The sequence below is a fragment of the Rhododendron vialii genome, chromosome 9a, assembly GCF_030253575.1.
Source record: "Rhododendron vialii isolate Sample 1 chromosome 9a, ASM3025357v1".
Taxonomy (NCBI): Eukaryota; Viridiplantae; Streptophyta; class Magnoliopsida; order Ericales; family Ericaceae; genus Rhododendron; species Rhododendron vialii.
The window spans coordinates 11529251-11547600 of record NC_080565.1 but is presented as its reverse complement, the minus strand read 5'-3'; the positions used below and the strand labels follow the sequence as shown (position 1 = coordinate 11547600).

At 39.1% G+C, this 18350-nt stretch overlaps 2 protein-coding genes across 3 annotated transcripts; both read left to right on the top strand.

Annotated features, from left to right (window-relative positions):
* Positions 1-10659: 10659 nt before the first annotated feature.
* LOC131299484 (uncharacterized) lies at positions 10660-13957 on the top strand. The gene is made up of 4 exons (XM_058325041.1): positions 10660-12802; positions 12903-13208; positions 13309-13396; positions 13479-13957. Exons 1-4 carry the CDS (start codon positions 12720-12722, stop codon positions 13818-13820), a joined length of 819 nt encoding a protein of 272 aa, XP_058181024.1. The 5' UTR covers positions 10660-12719; the 3' UTR covers positions 13821-13957.
* Positions 13958-14256: 299 nt separating this feature from the next.
* LOC131299483 (protodermal factor 1-like) lies at positions 14257-18178 on the top strand. 2 transcript variants are annotated; one of them, XM_058325040.1, is made up of 8 exons: positions 14583-14993; positions 15095-15416; positions 15499-15752; positions 15831-16060; positions 16131-16223; positions 16318-16426; positions 17203-17554; positions 18065-18178. In XM_058325040.1, coding segments are annotated over exons 4-8 (681 nt in total). In that variant the 5' UTR covers positions 14583-14993; positions 15095-15416; positions 15499-15752; positions 15831-15934; the 3' UTR covers positions 18066-18178. The 2 variants fall into 2 exon arrangements, with proteins under 2 accessions (XP_058181022.1, XP_058181023.1); XM_058325039.1 differs by lacking the exons at positions 17203-17554; positions 18065-18178 and adding an exon at positions 14257-14522 and having other exon boundaries at positions 14748-14952; positions 16318-16432.
* The last annotated feature ends 172 nt before the right edge of the window (positions 18179-18350 follow it).

Below are 18350 nucleotides of genomic sequence, written 5' to 3'. Positions count from 1 at the left end.
CAAGCACAGTACAAAAGGTGCTTATGAATGAACGCACAAAATTGGCCAGGCACGAAGTGCCTAGGTTTGTAAATAAATCTAGTACGGATTGAGTACGGTTGAGATATACGAAGAGACACACAAACCCAACTAAGTACGAGTACTTAGATGTGTAAACACACGAAACTTAGGTGCGTACAAATAAATGCACAAATTTGCTAAGTCTGAAAAACTTAGGTGCATATGAATAGACACACAAGTTTGGCTAAGTATGAGTATGCTTAGGCAATGACAATGAATAAATGTCGAAATCCGATTGAGTATAATCAAACTCGGAATTTGGCTAAGTATGAATAAACTTAGGCCATGGCAATGAGTAATGCCTAAGTCTGATTGAGTACGATCAAACTCAAAATTTGGCCAGGTGTGAATAATCTTTGGCCATGGCGATGAGTAGTGCCAAAGATTGATTGGGTACGAATAAACCTGAATTATGACAACAACGAATGTCAACAGTAGACCCCAGTACGGAAAGGTTTGGGGCCCGAGCAACGAACAGTGCTTGAATCATGACAAAACGAAGATTGTTAAACAAAGGCCCAAGCATGAAGAAATTTGGGGCCCGAGCAATGAACATTGCTTTGATACGAGCAAAGCCTGAGATAAGCTAGGTACGACATAAACCTAGGCACAACAGTGGATTGGCTAAAAATGAGTATGCTTAGGCTTTGGCAGTAACGAATGCCAAAATCGACGAAGTCCGAGCAAACCTAGGCCTTGGCAACAAATGAGATCTAAATCAAGTCTTGAAGCAATTAGGACTTGGTATTAGTATTGGGTAAACGGTCATGTTCGGCTGATAACTAGGGATAAGTCACCGTGCAAGACGGTGGTCGGTTATATGGACCAGTGACATGAGAAGTCATTGGTCCAAGAACTGTACGAGGCCAAGGTACGGGGCCAAGGACTAGTGAACATTAGAAGTTATTGGTCCATGAGATTGATTAAAAAACCAGTGACATGTGAAGTCACTGGTCCAAGTAGTCTATTCGGCAACGGGAGGGCCGAACAATAGGAGAATCTTGGGATGCATACGATCACATGCACAGATCAGCCAAGTACGAGACACTTGGGTTGCATACATGGCCATGCGACATCAACTAAGTATGAATAAACTTAGACATTTTCCCAGAAATGTGCAATCCTGTGGAGCATACGAGAATATGCAAGGGTAAATACACTCAGTAAATTTGTCCAAATGCAAAGCAATTGGAGTGCATACAATAACATGCATATTTTTGCACCTAACTTAGAAGCAAAATTCCCTAAGTACGAAATACTTAGGTGCATACGATAACATGCACAAAACAGCTAGGTACGAGCAACCTTAGCTAGTTATCCAAAAGTATGAACAAACTTGGAGAGCATGAAGGCATATAAAACGAGCAAGTTAAGTACGAAACACTTAACACATACGTGAAGCCAACTAAGTGTGACAAAACTTAACATTTGGGCAAAATCTATTGCCACGCAGGGCCAGTAATCTTTCTGCAAAGGGAATCTAGAGAGAGAATGAAAGGTTTTAAAGATGGGACGAAATCCCAAATATATCCTTATGAGTAGGGTGGCTATGTTAAACGTCACCCTGGACGCCGTTTGGGCGTTCCGTTCCTCAAAGGCGCCTATCCGCATTTAATGTAGGCAAAACGAAGTATGCCACGAGTAAAGTTAAGAGTAGGAAAAAGCCTGTCTAGCCCAAAAAGATGAGACATTTTACCTGGGCAAATGGTGAAAGTTGCACCAATTTTGTGAAATAAGGTGCAAGAGCAGAATAAATTTGTTCGGTACTTGGGAGCTTTACTCGTCATTTACGAACAAATAATGAGTAAAGCTAGGGAGCAATTGTAGGGAGGTATTCCCGAAAAGGCAGAAATAAGGCCCGAACACGTGGTACGTGGGACCATGGTAAAAATACTACAGGAACAGTCGCCGAGCAGGACGATGGTCGGCGATGTGGACCAGTGACATGAGAAGTCATTAGTTCAGGAAGGTTGTACGGGTCTTGGTCCAGTAAACATGAGAAGTTATTGGACCAAGAGACTAATAAAGGAACAGTGACATGTGAAGTCACTGGTCCAAATAGTTTGTTCGGCAATAAAAGGGCCGAACAGGAGGAGAGCTCCTGAGAAGACATTGGTCCAAGTAGTTGATAAAGGATCAGTTACATGAGAAGTGACTGGTCCAGGCAGTCTGTTCGGCGATGAGATAGCCGAACAAGGAAAGACCTCCAATCAAGAGCTAAAGCAGAGGGAATACTCTAAGAGGTTCCATGATTGTGATGTTCCGTGAAGGAATGGGATCCTGAGAATATAGGATCCATGAAAGATACCCAACGGGAATGGGATGTTCGGCCAGCTATGGAAAAGAGCCTAAAAGGACTAAGGTAGTGAACTGATAAGGGAATGAGAATCCAAGATATCCTGGGTTTCCTATACGAGATAGGAATCCTAGGGCGATAAGGATGCTTGGGCAGCAAGCATCTATGAATCTATAAACACGAGATAAACCTCGAGGTAAAAGGTACGCAATACGTTGCAATGCGATTATTCTCCTATTGATAATTAGGCTTTTTTAGCTAGTACGAGATATTAACTTAGGCATCGGATGGCCTTTGCCACGAAAGGCAAAGGTGCGCTCACCCCTTGTCTATTTTGCAGATTAGGGTTTCGACGAGGAACTAGGGTTCCGATCAAGAGGCATGAGAAGTCGTTACGATCTAGTGCTGTTCAAAGCACTATTTGATTTTGTCCACCTACATATATGTTATAAAATTATACATTAACTGTATGTGTTTACATGTGTACAAGAGAGGAAGATAAAATGAATGATATAAGAAGGGTAATATGGTCATTGTGCATTTATGATTAATAGATGTAACTGTACACTTTAGTACATAAATTACATGGGCATATTTCAAACTATTTTTGTTGAAAGATTTCTCGTTTATTTCAATACCATGCTCAAATTTCTGAGCATTTCCTACATGTTGTATTTCCTTTGCCAAATAAGGGATAATCGAAAGTCAAATTCATAATGTTTCAAGTGGAAGTGAGTTTAAATAAACTTTGATTTTCAAAGACAAACTCTTTGTTAAACCAGATAAGAGAAATGCTATCTCCGCGAGAACACTCTTTGTTAACTTGCTCATTGAGAAGATACAAAGTTCTAATGCATAAAGGCCCCACGCCATGGAAACATGCTCAACAAAAATTCTCTTTTCAACGAAAGCACAATCCTTTTGATAGATGCTCGTTGGGCCAAAAGAAAGATTATATGTCCAAGCAAAAGTTAGAGCAAGTCTGTTATGACAAAAATCACAAATGCAGCCTAGGAAACAGTTAAGGCACTAACAAAGTCGTTAGGACCTCAGCCCCCATTAGGCAGCCAAGGCAAAAATTAGAGCATAAAAGAGAGGAGAAAAACCCAAGTGAACCCCAACCCAAAAGTTACAGTTCTGGAACTACGTAAAAGACTTGATTCCCTTATTGGGAAAAGTAGGCAATCTCTCATTGAGATGCGGTGTTTAGAGCAAAAGAACTTTCAATAGAGGCAGTGCTAATAAGCTTTGTGTCAATTGATTAGCGGAGTTAACTTTGTGTATTGAGCTTGCAAAAGATGAACATCCTATCTTCAAAGGGGCAACCACATAAGTAGAGTCACAAAAATTGTTGTTTATCTTTACTCATTTCTATTTGCAAATATAAAGGGTGTAACAAGCTCGCTAGGATCTGAGCCCCCATTGGGCAGCCTAAGCAGAAGATAGAGCATAAAAGAGAGGAGAAAAACCCGAGTGAACCCCAACCCAAAAGTTGCAGTTCTGGAACTACATAAAATGCACGATTCCCTCATTGGGATACATTGGCAATCTTTCATTGAGATGTGACCCAACATGTTTAGAGCAAAAAAACTTTCAAAAGAGGCAGTGCTAATAAGTTTTATGTCAATTGATTAGCGGAGTTAACTTTGCGTATTGAGTTTGCAAAAGATAAGCATCCTATTTTCAAAAGGGCAACCACATAAGTAAAGTCATAAAAATTGTTGTTTATCTTTACTCATTTCTATTTGCAAATATAAAGGGCGCGACTTTCCGAATTCTCGAGTTTGACAAAGAGACCAAAAGAATGTGGCAAAGGCATAAAGGAAGCATGAATTGATCACGGGCATGGTACGGAAGAAAAGAAAAAATAGTTTGACCCAAGAATTAAATCTTAGTTTCCTTGGAATAAGCAGAAGAAACTGTGTCATGCCCTCAATTTTCCACATAAATAATATTAAATTTCTCATAGTAAAGATCCTCGCCACCATATATGATTATCCAATAGTGAGATGCCAAGTTCCATTCCATACATCAATATGCTTTAAAAGGGAAACTATTTAATGGATACAATCCAACTTTTCTTGAATACTGAGTGAAAAAGATAGTTTAACCTTTATAATAATTGTTCAGAAATTCGTGACATCCGACAAGACTCTACCCTTTGTCTTGCTCCGTAAGGAATACACATACTAGCTTCACTCAAGAGGCTAACAGAGGAGCACTTTAGTATCATCCACTTCTTATCTGACCTTTTCTCTCTCTAAGTTAGGGTTCGCTTCCTCTGCTTCTTTGGAGCTTCTTCTTAACCTTCTATCTTCTAAACATGCAAAATTCTATCTCTCTCCACCAATCTACTCGTGCAAATCTCTGTATCTCTCCTCCAATCTTTCTTCTTGTTTTTTTGCCACAAATCCTTCTTTTCGGCGCTATCTTTTTTACCCACTCCTGTTGTTTTGCTTGTATTGGTTCTCCTACATCTTAATCATTTGCCCTATCAATTAGGATTGGTTTTCAAATGTTAATAGGATTTACTTGAGGTTTTCCCTAGATTTCCCCTACGTTTAAACTTCTTTATTAACTCTTTATGTTTTCTTCTCATTAGCTCATTCTACCCCCGTCTGAAAACCCTTAAATCCCCTTTCTCAATAACTACTACTTTAATGGCTTGCTTAAGTGAAGCCTCCTCAAATGCTGAAGACCCAGATTACATAGACCAACGAGGCTGGCTCTTTCCCACTGATCCCATCATTTCCACCCAACTGAGAGATTTATGGAAACAAATTTTGTTGGGTTGTTTTGTCGACAACCATTCTTTCTCTGAAGGCACCATTCAGCTTGTTGTCAACAGCTTCTGGCACACTAAAGGCTTGGTTATGGTGGAAAAAAGGTCTGGTATTTTTTGCTTCCACTTTGAGGATCAATATGACTTGGAATGTATTCTAGTAGAACAACCATGGAATGTTCATGGGGCTGTTCTTGTCCTTCAACCTTGGAAGACAAACACGATTCTACCCCAACTTCAGTTCCCATCTATGGATGTGTGGGTCCAGGCCCATAGCATCCCTGTTGAATGCTATTATTTTGATCTTGCCAATCTACTTGGCTTTGCTGCTGGGGATCTTTTCCAAGTGGACTAGTCCGATGATAGAACAAGGAGTTTGGATTTTTTCAGATTTAAGGTTAGGATCCACACTGATGAACCTCTTATCCCTAGAGCTTTCATTGAGCTGCTGGAAGGTGATTTTCATTGGATCTCCTTCAGATACGAAAAGCTTTTCAGGATTTGTTACAGGTGTGGAAAGATTGGGCACACTAATACTGCATGCAAGAGCAGTTTAATGGAGGTCTTTGAGAGTTTACATCAAAGATGTGATCACTCTCCTTTTAACCAATCTTTCCCTCTTATTCTGGCAAACAACAAACCAATGTTCACTTCTTCTTTGAGAGCTTTCTGAAACACTGATTATAACAGAACTACTCGCATATGGGTGCTCTATGAAGAAGAGGTGCAGAACATGGAAATGGATCAAAACCTCATTTTCAATGTTGATATTTCAGATAGCCTTTCAACTGATGATGTTTTCCATACCCTCGATGGAGGCTCTTCCCCTCTTATTGACCCCAATCCTCTTCCCCCACCTATTGAAGAGGTGGATCCTCCACCTGCTTAAGGACCCTCTATTTGGGGGAATATTGTTCATTCCATCTTCAGCCCTCTATCCCCAAGCCTTGTCAACCCTCTCACTCCATTTCCCGTTCCTACTTCTAACACATTTCCTTTGCTTGTTAATGAAAACTTGGGCTCAGACCAAAACTTGAATATTGAACCAACGAATCTTATGAGTCTGCATGTGGTTACCTCTACCACCTCACCACAAATACCCATTTCCCCTTCAGTTCCTTTGAATGTAGAAGTTCAACCCTCTCCAACCCACCTTTTTAGCCCACATGCAAATAGCACCTCTGAAACCAAAGCCAAAAGCTCCCATCTTCTCCTTACCAACAACACAAACCCTCCATAATCTGCCACTTCACTAGCTCTGATAAACCCTAAACCAATTCCCAAACAATCCTCCATCACCGAGGTTTTTAGATGTGCAGCTCCAGATTTTAATGGAGATTATGCTCATATGGTCTTTGATTCTCAATCTATTAGCCCTAGGGAGGCTAACACCAACCTCTCCTTAAGCAATGCCATTCAGCAGCAGTCACCGATTTCTAAGAAGAGGTCTTCTTCCTCTTCAGAATCAGGCTCTTCGGGGGGGGGGGGGGGGGGGGAGGGGGTTAAGCGTTCTAAATTAGTTCAACTTAACCAAAGGGAACAACCTTAAGGTATATATTTTTTAACATATTCTTCTCCTACTAACTGTTCTTTTGACTACATGGACATAGACTTCTCCTTTCTAATTGATGCTTCCTGTTCTTATCAGCATTATTTGCATGTAACAAAGTTTTTGGAGTCTAGCTCCTGTTCACTTTCATTCTAATCATGAAAATTCTCTGTTGGAACTGTAGGGGTCTTGGTCAATCCCTTCCAGTTAGTGCAATCTTCCATTTGATCCATGAGCATGCTCCTGATATCATTTGGAGTTGATTTTATTGGTTCTAGTGGCGGTCTTTGGGTAGGTTTGAAAAGCTTCCTATATTTAACTTGTCATGCTTCCTCCCCTTATATTATTTTCACTTCGATTGTGGATGAGTTTGGTTCTTCCTAGTTTTGTGGTTTCATTTATGGTCACTCTGTTTTAGAGCATAGGTCTAGTGTCACTACAAGAAAATACACATTCGGCGACCAAATTCCTGGACCAAAGTAAATTTGGTCGCCTGAAGGTCACAAATTGCCGACTAAAATAGTTTTGTCGGGGGATGGTTAACTTTCACCGACTAAAATATGTTTTATCGCCATTTAGTCGGGGAATGTCTACGCAATTTTTTCCACAGGTGCCAGAAGGCGGGAATACATTTGGCAACCAAAAATTTTGTCGTTGAAACATATGTTTCACCAACTACTTAATTTTAGTCAGCGTTAGATTTGATTATTCCGCCAAAAAATTACAGGGAAAATTCTTGGCGGGGGCTTTAAAATAATTCATTCATGAAAAAAATTGATTGTAGGAAATATTTATCCAAAACTACGTAGTTTTGGTAAGGTAAGTTTCTGGGTTAGGGTGGGTTAGGGTAATATATACGTATCTCAATTGCCAGCTTCACTTTACCAGTACTCCCGCTCCTGATCGACGCCCCTTTGGCGAAAGCGTATGTATACTTCTCTCTCTCTCCCTCTCTCTCTCCCTCTCCCTCTCCCTCTCCCTCTCTCTCTCCGACTCCGACTCCAACTCCAACTTTCTCCGACTTCTTGAAATTTCTGTGCAGGTGCATGTGCGATTTTGGAGAAGTGACCATGACTATAGCATAGCGTACGTCTCTCTCTCTCTCGTTGCAATTCCTGTGCATGTGGACAAATTTGTGAAATTTGGGTTGCTCAATGTGTTTGGAAACATTACAAACAGCAATAGGGCTCATTTGGCTAGTGTAGAATGTAAAACTTGTTTGGTTCTTAATTTTTGGCAAATTTTTACTAAAAGATGGAAGACAGGGGTAGGGTTTTGGTTTTTCTGTATTTTTTCTACTAAAAGGTGGAAGAAAGGGGCAGGGTTTTGGTTTTTCCACATTAATTTTAACAAAAAAAGGTGGAAGAAAGGGGTAGGGTTGTGGGTTTTCCATATTTTTTTACTAAAAGGTAGAAAAAAGAGGCAGAGTTTTGGTTTTTTCATATTATTTTAACTAAAAGGTGGAAGAAAGGGGTAAGGTTTTGGTTAATCCCAAAAAGTTAGGATGTTTTGACCTCAGAAGGGGTCGTATTATTTTATGGGTTTTTCTTAACTCTAAAATTACCGGGTTTTTTAGGTTCTGGTACCAAATTTTAAACCTAATTTAGAGTTACAATAATATTGTATTAACAATGGTAAACCTTGTCTGCTTCCCAAATTATGATTTCTTTGTAAGAAGTTGAGGACCGTTAGACATACTCCCATTGTTCCTGTGATTCAATCTCACCCAATGACAAAGCCATCTCAACAAAGACTTCTTGCAGAAATTAGCGAGTGTACGCTGGAGTAGTCGTAGAGGATAGTTTCCTCTGTAACAGATTCAGTTAGTGTAATCGTGATGTATTAGTGAGAAGAATAAAGTTAGTTAGGTTGCTAAGTAAAGAGAGGCTTTGTATATGAGAAATCTTTCATCTCCTGTAATTGAAGTGGAATGAAAATACAATAAATCGATATTCATTGGATCACAACCCTCGTCTCTACTAGCTCCTCAGAGAAAGGTGCCTTTTTTTTACCTTCTTGCACATTTTGAGTTTCATGAAACTTCAAATTCTAATAGCTAGTCCGAATGGGTACTTGAAAAGGAAAATGGTGACCACCCAGCATCCTTCAATGGATGTTAAAGTGATTTTGGCAATATTCCATAATCACAAGGAGATGTGCTAGAGACACGCACAAAACTAGTCGTTCTTGGTATTTTGGGGGCTCGAAATGAACTTCCAGATTGAGGCCTTTTAGCATTTTTTTGAGCAAATAAAATAACAGTACTGTATTTGAAAAGTAAAAAATATGTGATATAGTAGATTTAGGTGCCGGCTGCCGGTAAATTTGGTATTTACACCATAGTAAAGTTGTAGTTACAAACCACTTGAGCAGTAACATATATTTCAAAAGTTCCAACATAGACTCATATTTACGTTCTTTTGTTTTCTTTAAGGACTGTCATGCACAAAGCTTGACTCTATACAAACTCCGGACTCCGGAGACTTACAAATTTTAAATTACATGTAGAGCAATAGAGCATCTTCCACATCACCAAAACCATGTGACATAATCTGTATGGACTAGCGACAACCTTACCACCTAATGGGTGTTCCATTGCACTATTTAGGGCATGGAGTGTCCAGTGTGTCGCGAGGCCGAACCAAGATGCAGTTTCCTTAACAAGCTCCTTAGTCTCAAACTTGTGGTATCCGATATCTACCAGCCTCTCCTGCCCTGGTTACAAGGCCAACTGAAAAAAGTATGAAACACATTCATAAGCAATCACAATCACAGTCTCTCCCTTGGTTTATTCTAGTTCTTTTTTTGGGGGATGTTGGGGATTGGTAATGAGCTTAATCTCATTGAAGTTGTGAACTTTCCACAGATGTAATGAGTTTTCTTTATTTATACTGTGCTGGTTTTGGGAGTGTTCATGGCTTTTAACACCCTTGATCTTTATATGTGTTTGATTCATAACTGATTTACAAATCTTTCCCCAAACAGAATACTTTTAATGTCCGTGAAGTTACTAATTACTTTTTGGGAAGCAATTAATTTATTTTCATATCAGGTCTCTTCCTTTAAAGACAACAAGAAGACATCTCGCTCTAGCTGTTCGGTAATTTCTCGCTTTGTCGTTATTCCTTTTATATGTACACCATTTGTATTCCCATTGACCAAATTTGGCACCTACATAAACTTTTTGATCAAATTTCTAAAAAAAAATTGGTCCTAACTAGAAAAAGACTAACAAGTGTACTTATTGGCTTACTCGGATCTTTATAAGTTAGCTTTCTTCAGTTTCAAATAGCATGGTCTCTGTATCTCCCTTATAATAGTACAATAATGTATAGATAATTTGAAATGAAAAGTTTCTTAATTCTATGTTCATTTAGAAGTTTCCAATGTATACTATTAGTTGATCAACTTTGAAGTACTATGTAGAAGTGCTGGAAAGTTGCTGAAAAGTTTCATTCGTTATTTATTGTTCAGTTCGATCTTTATTTGCATCTTGTTTTACTATTGCTTATTTTCTTCGCATGCATTTTGCATGCATAAGCATCTCACCTCTAACAGCTTTTATATTGAAAAAAGAAGAAGAGAGAGCGACAATTCAAAAGCATAGTTGTTTGGGTTTTGTAGGAGCTAATATGTTAACAATTCTTTGAATGGCCTTTTGAAAGAAAATAAAAGTTATGGTAATTGATGTGACTGGAAACATGTATCATCATGATGTGTGGCCCCAATCCTAAAATATTATAGTTGCATCATTCTTTTTTCTCTAATCTCAATTCAATCTATTTTTCCTGCCTTTTCCAGCCCCCTCTTTTTTCTCTACTTTTTTTTTTTCTGGTTTGTAGGTGATAAGAAATGGACAAGAGTTGGATGACAAGTAGAAATAGAATGAGTAGTCAATATCGAGAAGGGGTGGATTCATTCATTGAATTTGCAATGAAAAATGTTGCACCTGAGCTTGCCATTAGGTGTCCGTGTGTCAATTGCTTTAATGGCAAAAAACATTCAAGTTCGCTTGTCAGGATTCATTTGATTCGATTTGGAATGTCAAAAAATTATGGGACTTGGATTTACCATGGGGAACAATTTCCATCGCATCAACCTAGTGCACCCTACAATGATAACCAAGACAATGGTGAAACTATTGGTAGTAGACTTGTAGGGCTATTCCCAGAGAATGAGGACCAATTGCCTGAAATGTTAGAAGAAATATTAATGGCAGGTGTCTTGGATGATGATATTGACGAACTTCCTTCTACTTTTGAGAGGGAGGATGTGCGGAACTTTGATAAGTTGTTTGAGGATGCACAACGCAAAGTGTTCCCGGGATGCAATGGTACTATATTGTCGTTTATTGTCAAGATGCTTCACACGAAAGTGCATGGCATGATTAGTAACTCTACGTTTGACATGATGATGCAAGTAATCAAAAGTTTGCTGCCAGTTTATGATGAGTTTGTTCCATGGAACATACGTGAAGCCAAGAAATTGTTACGTGATTTGGGTTTGGGATATGAGTGTATTGATGTGTGCAAGTATGATTGCACACTTTTTTGGAAGGAGAATGCTGATTTTGAGAATTGTCCTAGATGTACAGAATCTAGATACAAGGTGAATGATGGAAAGGGTAAGAAAATTCCTCACAAAGTATTGAGATACTTCCCACTAATACCGAGGTTGAAGAGATTGTATGGGTCAAAGAAAACATCTACTAATATGAAATGGCATAAGGAGAAACGTGTGGATGATGGGGTACTAAGGCATCTGGCTGATGGCGAGGAATGGAAGAATTTTGATGTCCGATAACCTACCTTTGCTGCGGATCCGCGGAATGTGAGGCTAGGATTGGCCACCGATGGTTTTAACCCTTTTGGAACTATGAGCACTTCATATAGTATGTGGCCCGTTATCGTGATGCCTTACAATCTCCCTCCTTGGAAGTGTATGAAAGAACCCTTTTGCATGATGTCATTGCTTATTCCCGGTCAATCTGCACCTGGAAGAGACATCGATGTGTACTTGCGACCTTTGATTGATGAGTTGAAAAAGTTGTGGGAGGATGGCATCCAAACTTATGATGCCTCTAATGGGCAATTTTTTAAGATGCATGTAGCTATCATGTGGACCATTAACAATTTTCCTGCGTATGCCAACATGTCTGGCTGGACTACAAAAGGTTATTTAGCTTGCCCCATATGCAATGAGGATGCATCATCGCAACATTTGTGGCGTAAGATAGGCTACATGGGAGCTCGTCGCTTCTTACCTGAGAACCACTCTTGGAGAAAAAGCAAACTGTTCAATGGCCAAGTTGAGAATAGGTCCAGGCCTTTAGAGTTAACAGGGGAAGAAATATCGAGGCAAATAGAATTAGGAGTGTACAAGCTGCATGGAAAGCATCCAAGCAATAGAAAAAAACAAAGGGATGAAAATCCAATTTTGAATTGGACAAAGAGAAGCATCTTGTTTGAACTGCCTTATTGGAAGACACTCAAACTTCGACATTGTTTTGATGTTATGCATATAGAGAAGAATATATTTGACAATTTGATTGGAACATTGCTGGGTGTAGATGGGAAGAGTAAGGATACAGAAAAGCACGTAGAGATTTAGAGGATATGAGAATACGAAAGGAGTTACACCTAAAGAAACGCGCAGATGGGTCATTTGAGAAACCCTCAGCGTTGTACACACCGTCCCAAATCGAGAGGCTGCAGTTTTGTGAATTCTTAAAATCGATCAAGTATCCTGATGGCTATGCCGCAAATATCTCGAGTTGTGTTAGTACTGAAGGTGGTAAATTAACTGGTCTTAAAACTCATGATTGCCACGTCCTTCTTCAAAAGCTTCTTCCAATTGGGATGCGTGGGTTTCTTAATAAGGAAATCAGTACTGCATTGTTTGAGTTAGGAAATTTCTTCCAATAGTTGTGCTCCAAGACATTAAGGGTAGGGGATCTCGACAAACTTGAGGATGACATCATACTTGTACTTTGCCAGCTTGAAAAGATTTTTCCTCCAGCTTTTTTTGATGTTATGGTGCACTTGGCTGTTCACTTACCGCGTGAGGCTAAGCTTGGAGGTCCTGTGCAATATAGGTGGATGTACCCAATTGAAAGGTAATTTTCTTGTACTCTTACAAATTAATAGAAAGTAATTGAATTATAGTGCTAGATAGAGTTGTAGAATAATATTATTATGTGGGTTCTTTATTCATAGGCTACTTGGAGTACTAAAAGGTTTTGTTGGCAATAAAGCTCGTCCAGAAGGTTCAATTGCAGAGGCGTATGTTTCAAAAGAGTGTACAACTTTTTGCTCAATGTATCTCGATGGAATAGAAACGGTGTTCAACCGAGATGAAAGGAATGATGATGGAGGTGAGCGTGGCCCTGGTTTAGATGTATTTACTCAAAGTGTCCGTCTGTTTGGGCAAATCCAAAGGGCACTTGATCCTCCCACCAAGCAACGTGAGATGGCACATTGGTTTGCCTTGTACAATTGCTCCGAAGTCGAACCATATCTAGAGTATGTTTCATTTAAACACACATTATATGTCATAGTTAGAGGGGGAAAAAATTCCATAATTATCGTTATTCAATTATACTGATTATAAATTTTTAAGTAGGGAACACAAGAGCTTGTTAGCTGATGGAAGTGCTGTAGACATCGCAAAGAGACAACGCAAAGAATTTCCAAAGTGGTTCAAAGAACGTGTAAGGTGAACAAATGAATTTTAAACATGGCACATTATCATATTTTTTATTGGAAGTATTATAACACCAATTCTTTATGTAGATGAATAAGTTGCGAAGGCAAGGGTCACCAGAAGCAACCAATGAGTTGTGGTCATTGGCCCACGGACCCAGTGCACTAATAAAGACATATTCGGGATGCATTTCCAATGGTGTTCGATTCCATACCAACGAGCGTGACAACCGTCATAGAAGTCAGAATAGTGGGTTAGTTGTGGAGGGGGACCATGAAGGCCATACGATTAATTTCTATGGTTCCTTGACCAAAGTGTGGGAAATGACTTATTTATTTAGACATCGAGTGGTCTTATTCGAATGTGAATGGTTCAACACTGGTAGTAACAGGACTTGCGGACTGATCTACATTCTACAAGTATTGATATAAGAAGTCGATGGTATAAAGATGACTCATTTGTGTTACCAAGTCAAGTGCAACAAGTATGTTACATGAATGATACCAAACTAGGTGAGAATTGGAGAGTTGTGGAGCGGTTCGAACGCCGAGGGATTTGGAATGTGCCTGAGATGGATGATTTTGAAGCTAATGATGCTCCCAATGATGAGTTCCAATAGGAGGAAACCACTGAGTTTGTAAGAGTTGTTGAAGATCTCATCACAACCCCTTTGCGTAGAAATGACATTGAACCTGAAATTATCCGAGAGGAGTCTAGTAGAAAACGAGCTCGAGCAGAGGATATTGAAGTCGATGGGTTCATCTGCGATGATGACGAAGATGAATTATTGGATCAGCTCGACGATGAAGATGAATTTGATGATTTGGATATCGATCTTGATATGTAACCTTAATGTATTTTGTTAATGAGACTTGCATAATAGTGGACCAACTGTTTTGTTATTTAGGATCTAAGTCTTTGGAGCATTATTGAGTTGTTATGTTTGAACATTATTGAGTTGTTTTGTTTTAGCATTATTTTGGATCTAAGGCTTTTGACCAATTTTTTTGTTATTTAGGATACTCGACTGCTTTATTACCGGGTTTCTACTAGTTACTTACTTTGCGAATTAATTTGTGTTCTTATCAGGTCTCTTCCTTTAAAGATAGCAAGAAGACATCTCAGTTTGTTTGGTAATTTCTCGCTTTGTCTCTATTCCTTTACTTTTTTATGACATCTATATTCTCATGAACCAAATATGGCACAGATATACTTTTTGATCAAATTGCTAAAAAGAAATTGTCCTAACTAGACCAACTTGTTTGGTGAGGAAAAAAGACGAAGGAACTTACTTATGGGCTTACTCATATGTCTATAAGCATCTTGCCTCTAACAACTTGTTTGTGTGTATTTCATAGTTCATAGTTATGCAAAATGTCCGAACGAGGAAAATTGTTGCTCCAACCTGGTTTTCTAGCAACTCATGTCAAAATAGATTATGAGGGGAAAAAAAATGAGTGGATAAAGAGGAACAATGAGATACGTAAATCTCATGGGGTGAAGAGTAATGCAACTCCTTTTAGGGATGATGATGACAATGAGTCTGTTTCTTTTGAGCAGGAGGTACAATATATAAGTATACGTTAATGATCAGCAAAAATAATGTATCTTTTTCTTTCTTTCTTTTCTTTCTATTATCGTCTTGTGTTATGAATTATGTACATTATATATTTATGCTTGGGCATTCTATATTATGTTGTTATAGGCCATAGAGATGGCACCAGGTCATCGAAATGTTAGAGGCCATAGAGATACACCATCTCCTCCTCAAAGTGTTACACCATCTCCAACCCAAGGCTTAACCTCATCTCCACATACACCATTTCCCTCTCAAAATGTTACACCATCTCCAACCCAAGTGTTAACCTCATCTCCACCCCAAGGGTTAGCCCCATCTCCACATACACCCTCTCCCCATCAACGTGTGACACCATCTCCACCCCAAGGGTTAACCTCATCTCCAACCCAAGGTTTTACCCCATCCAAACCCTCTATCGTTGCACAATCTACACAAGTGAGTGGCACAGGTAAGATAATTTTAGCTTATGTTTCATGGATGCTTTGCTTTCATCATCCTACCCTATTTCAAATCGATTGTTTGTTCAACAGGTCCATCATCCTCAAAGCGTGTGCGGGGACCTACTGTTAGCAAAAGTTTAGATAAATTTATAGCACACCACGAAGGAAAAAAGCTCGTAGTTACTGTCCCAGAGGAGATGAAGGCATTCTGTGGGGTGAATGCCACCATGGCAGCAACTGATCTTGGGGTACAGATTAGGAGGTTTTGCCCTATTCAAGGCTTTGCCCATTCATGGAAGTCTGTGGACCCAATGGCTAAAAAAGCCATCCTGCAATCTAATCGAGTAATGATTCTCTATTCCAGAATTTAGTTAGTGTTCTTGTAAGAATGAAGTGTATCAATTAGTGTATTATGGTTGCAGGACAAGTTTGACATCGTAGATGGAACAGAGGGAAGGGAAATTCACTGGCTGATGCTGTAACTGACAAGAAGGCCTCCCTTTTGTATAAAGATTGGAAGTGTAACATGAGGCGTCATTATAGAAAACTTAGGAAAGAGAAAGTGGACCCATATAGTAGTCCATATCCAGGGATGCATATGGATGATTGGAAGTACTTAATCGACAAAGTATTCAAAGATCCAAAAATTCTGGTAAGTTACTACCTATTAGTTTTAAACTCTTATGTGACATTCATACGTAACCGTATAAATATATTTGCAGAAGCGCTGCATAGCTGGAAAAAAAAGAAGGAAAAAACTCCCGTATAATCACACTATGGGGTCCAAATCTTTTCCTGCTGCGATGTCCATTGAGGTGAGAGGTTTAGAAAAGCAAATGTAATAGTAGGAAATTACTGTTATTTTTGGTGATATTAATTGGTCAAACTTTATGGGCTTGAATTTGACAGGCTGAAGGAAATGATAATGTACTTCCTGATTTCTGTGTATTCTTCAAAAAATCACATACGCTAAAGAAGACAAAAGAGTGGATCAAACCTACTTGTGCAGTGCTACATGTATGTCTTCCAACTATATTAGGGGAGTTAGTGAGCATGTTTGATTTTAGTGCTGCTATCTTCACTTTATTTTAGTGTTGTTGTCTAGTATTTTAGGCCCTTAAATTCTCTCCTAACTGTGAGCATGTTTGATTTAGATTCCTCATTTTTCTTAAGTTAGAAAGATTTCTCTCATTTTGGTTTTAGTTTTGCAACTGCTATTGTCACAAAAGTAGGCTTACGTAGTGATGTTTATGTACAGAATGCTCTAATTTACTTTAATTTATTGAAATGGCTGGTTGAAGGGATGTAGTGTCTCATACTATATTGATCAATGGGTATATCGAGACAGGGTTCATTGCTGGTTTTAGTGGTTATATGGAGTCAAACAACCCAAATGAAGCTTTATTGCTGGTTTTAGTTAGACCAAATATTTGCGGTAGTACTGCTGTCCGATTTTTTGCTTTTAGTGCTGCTGTCTCGTACTCTTGGGGGTCTTATTTTTTGCTTTTAGTGTTGCTGTTTGATACTCTAATTGGAATTAGATGATAAGCTTAGTTAGCTTAGCTTTCTCTCTATTCTGATCAGAACATGGTTGTAAGTTCTTTATGTACTCTGGGTTTCCCTTGGTGGTTGTAACTTCTAGTCAGAACATGATCATACACCATTAGGCTACCAATCATTGTTCTAGTTCTTTGGGGTGGAGTCACTCTGTTTCTGCAGGTTGTTCACTTTATTTCTAGTGGGTTTCTGTTTTTATTATCTCGTCTGTATAATCTTTTCTTTGGCATTGATAAGCGGCGATGGAAAAAGCGCGAGACGAGGCATTGGAGTCTGGAGTCTCATTGACACATGAGGAGCTTTCAACAAAGGTGTTGGGAAAAGGAAAAAATCCTAAATACCTTAGAGGACTTGGGGTTGGCCCAACACCCACTTGCTTATCTTTCAAATCACATGAGTCACGAGCACATTCAGAGCTACTGAGTATCAGATCTGAAATGGAGTCACTTCGTGAGGAACATCAACGAGAGCGAGAGGAGTATCAGCGTGAGCGAGAGGAGCGAGAAAGAGAGCGCCAAGAGGAGCGAGATCGCTTTGCTAAGCTTGAAAGCCTTGTGACAAAACTCCTGGACACTCGTGGAACTCCATGGTAAGTGAACTTAGGAGGCAGATCAGGTGAAAGTGGGAATTACTTGTTATTGACATTCATAGCCATGGCATCCATACAATCTCTGTTCTAATTTTTGCCTTGTGTAGCTCTCTTTTTGGGACGTGGATCGATCATGTTTATTTCAAACTTGGGCTATATAGTTGTATCACTTTGTCATTTCATGGTCCTATTTGCCAAGTTTTAGGGTTTTAGGTCTGTTGGGCATTGCGTATACAAAAGAATGAAAATTGTGTTGGGTCATGCAGATTTTTGGGTAACCTGTTGAAATTTTTGAGATGGTGTTGGTGCTGGCCTTGGGGGATCTTCACATACCCCACAGGGCACCTGGATAGGCTTGAAAGCCTTGTGACAAAATTCATTGCCAACTTTGCCTTAATTTTTTAGTTACTGGTAGATAAATGAGTAGACATAGGTAGGTTATAATTGTTTGTATATTGGTGCATGGCAATTGACAAAGAATTTGTTGTTTACCACTTCTTCGTTCTACAGATACGAGATCGACTTGAAGGGATGCTTTTTGTAAATGAAACAATTTGAAAGATGATTTTTGCTTGTGATGGAAAGACTTTGATGGGCAGATTTTGTATATGGAGCAATTTGGCACACTTTGATGGACAGATTTTGTATATGGAGCAATGTGGTGCACTTTGATGGACAGATTTTGTATATGGAGGATGATTTTTTGTCGTGATGGAAAGAATTCGATGGACAAATTTTGTATACGGAGGACTTGAATGGTTTTTGTTTACTTAAGACTGTTGACTTGTGGTTCTTG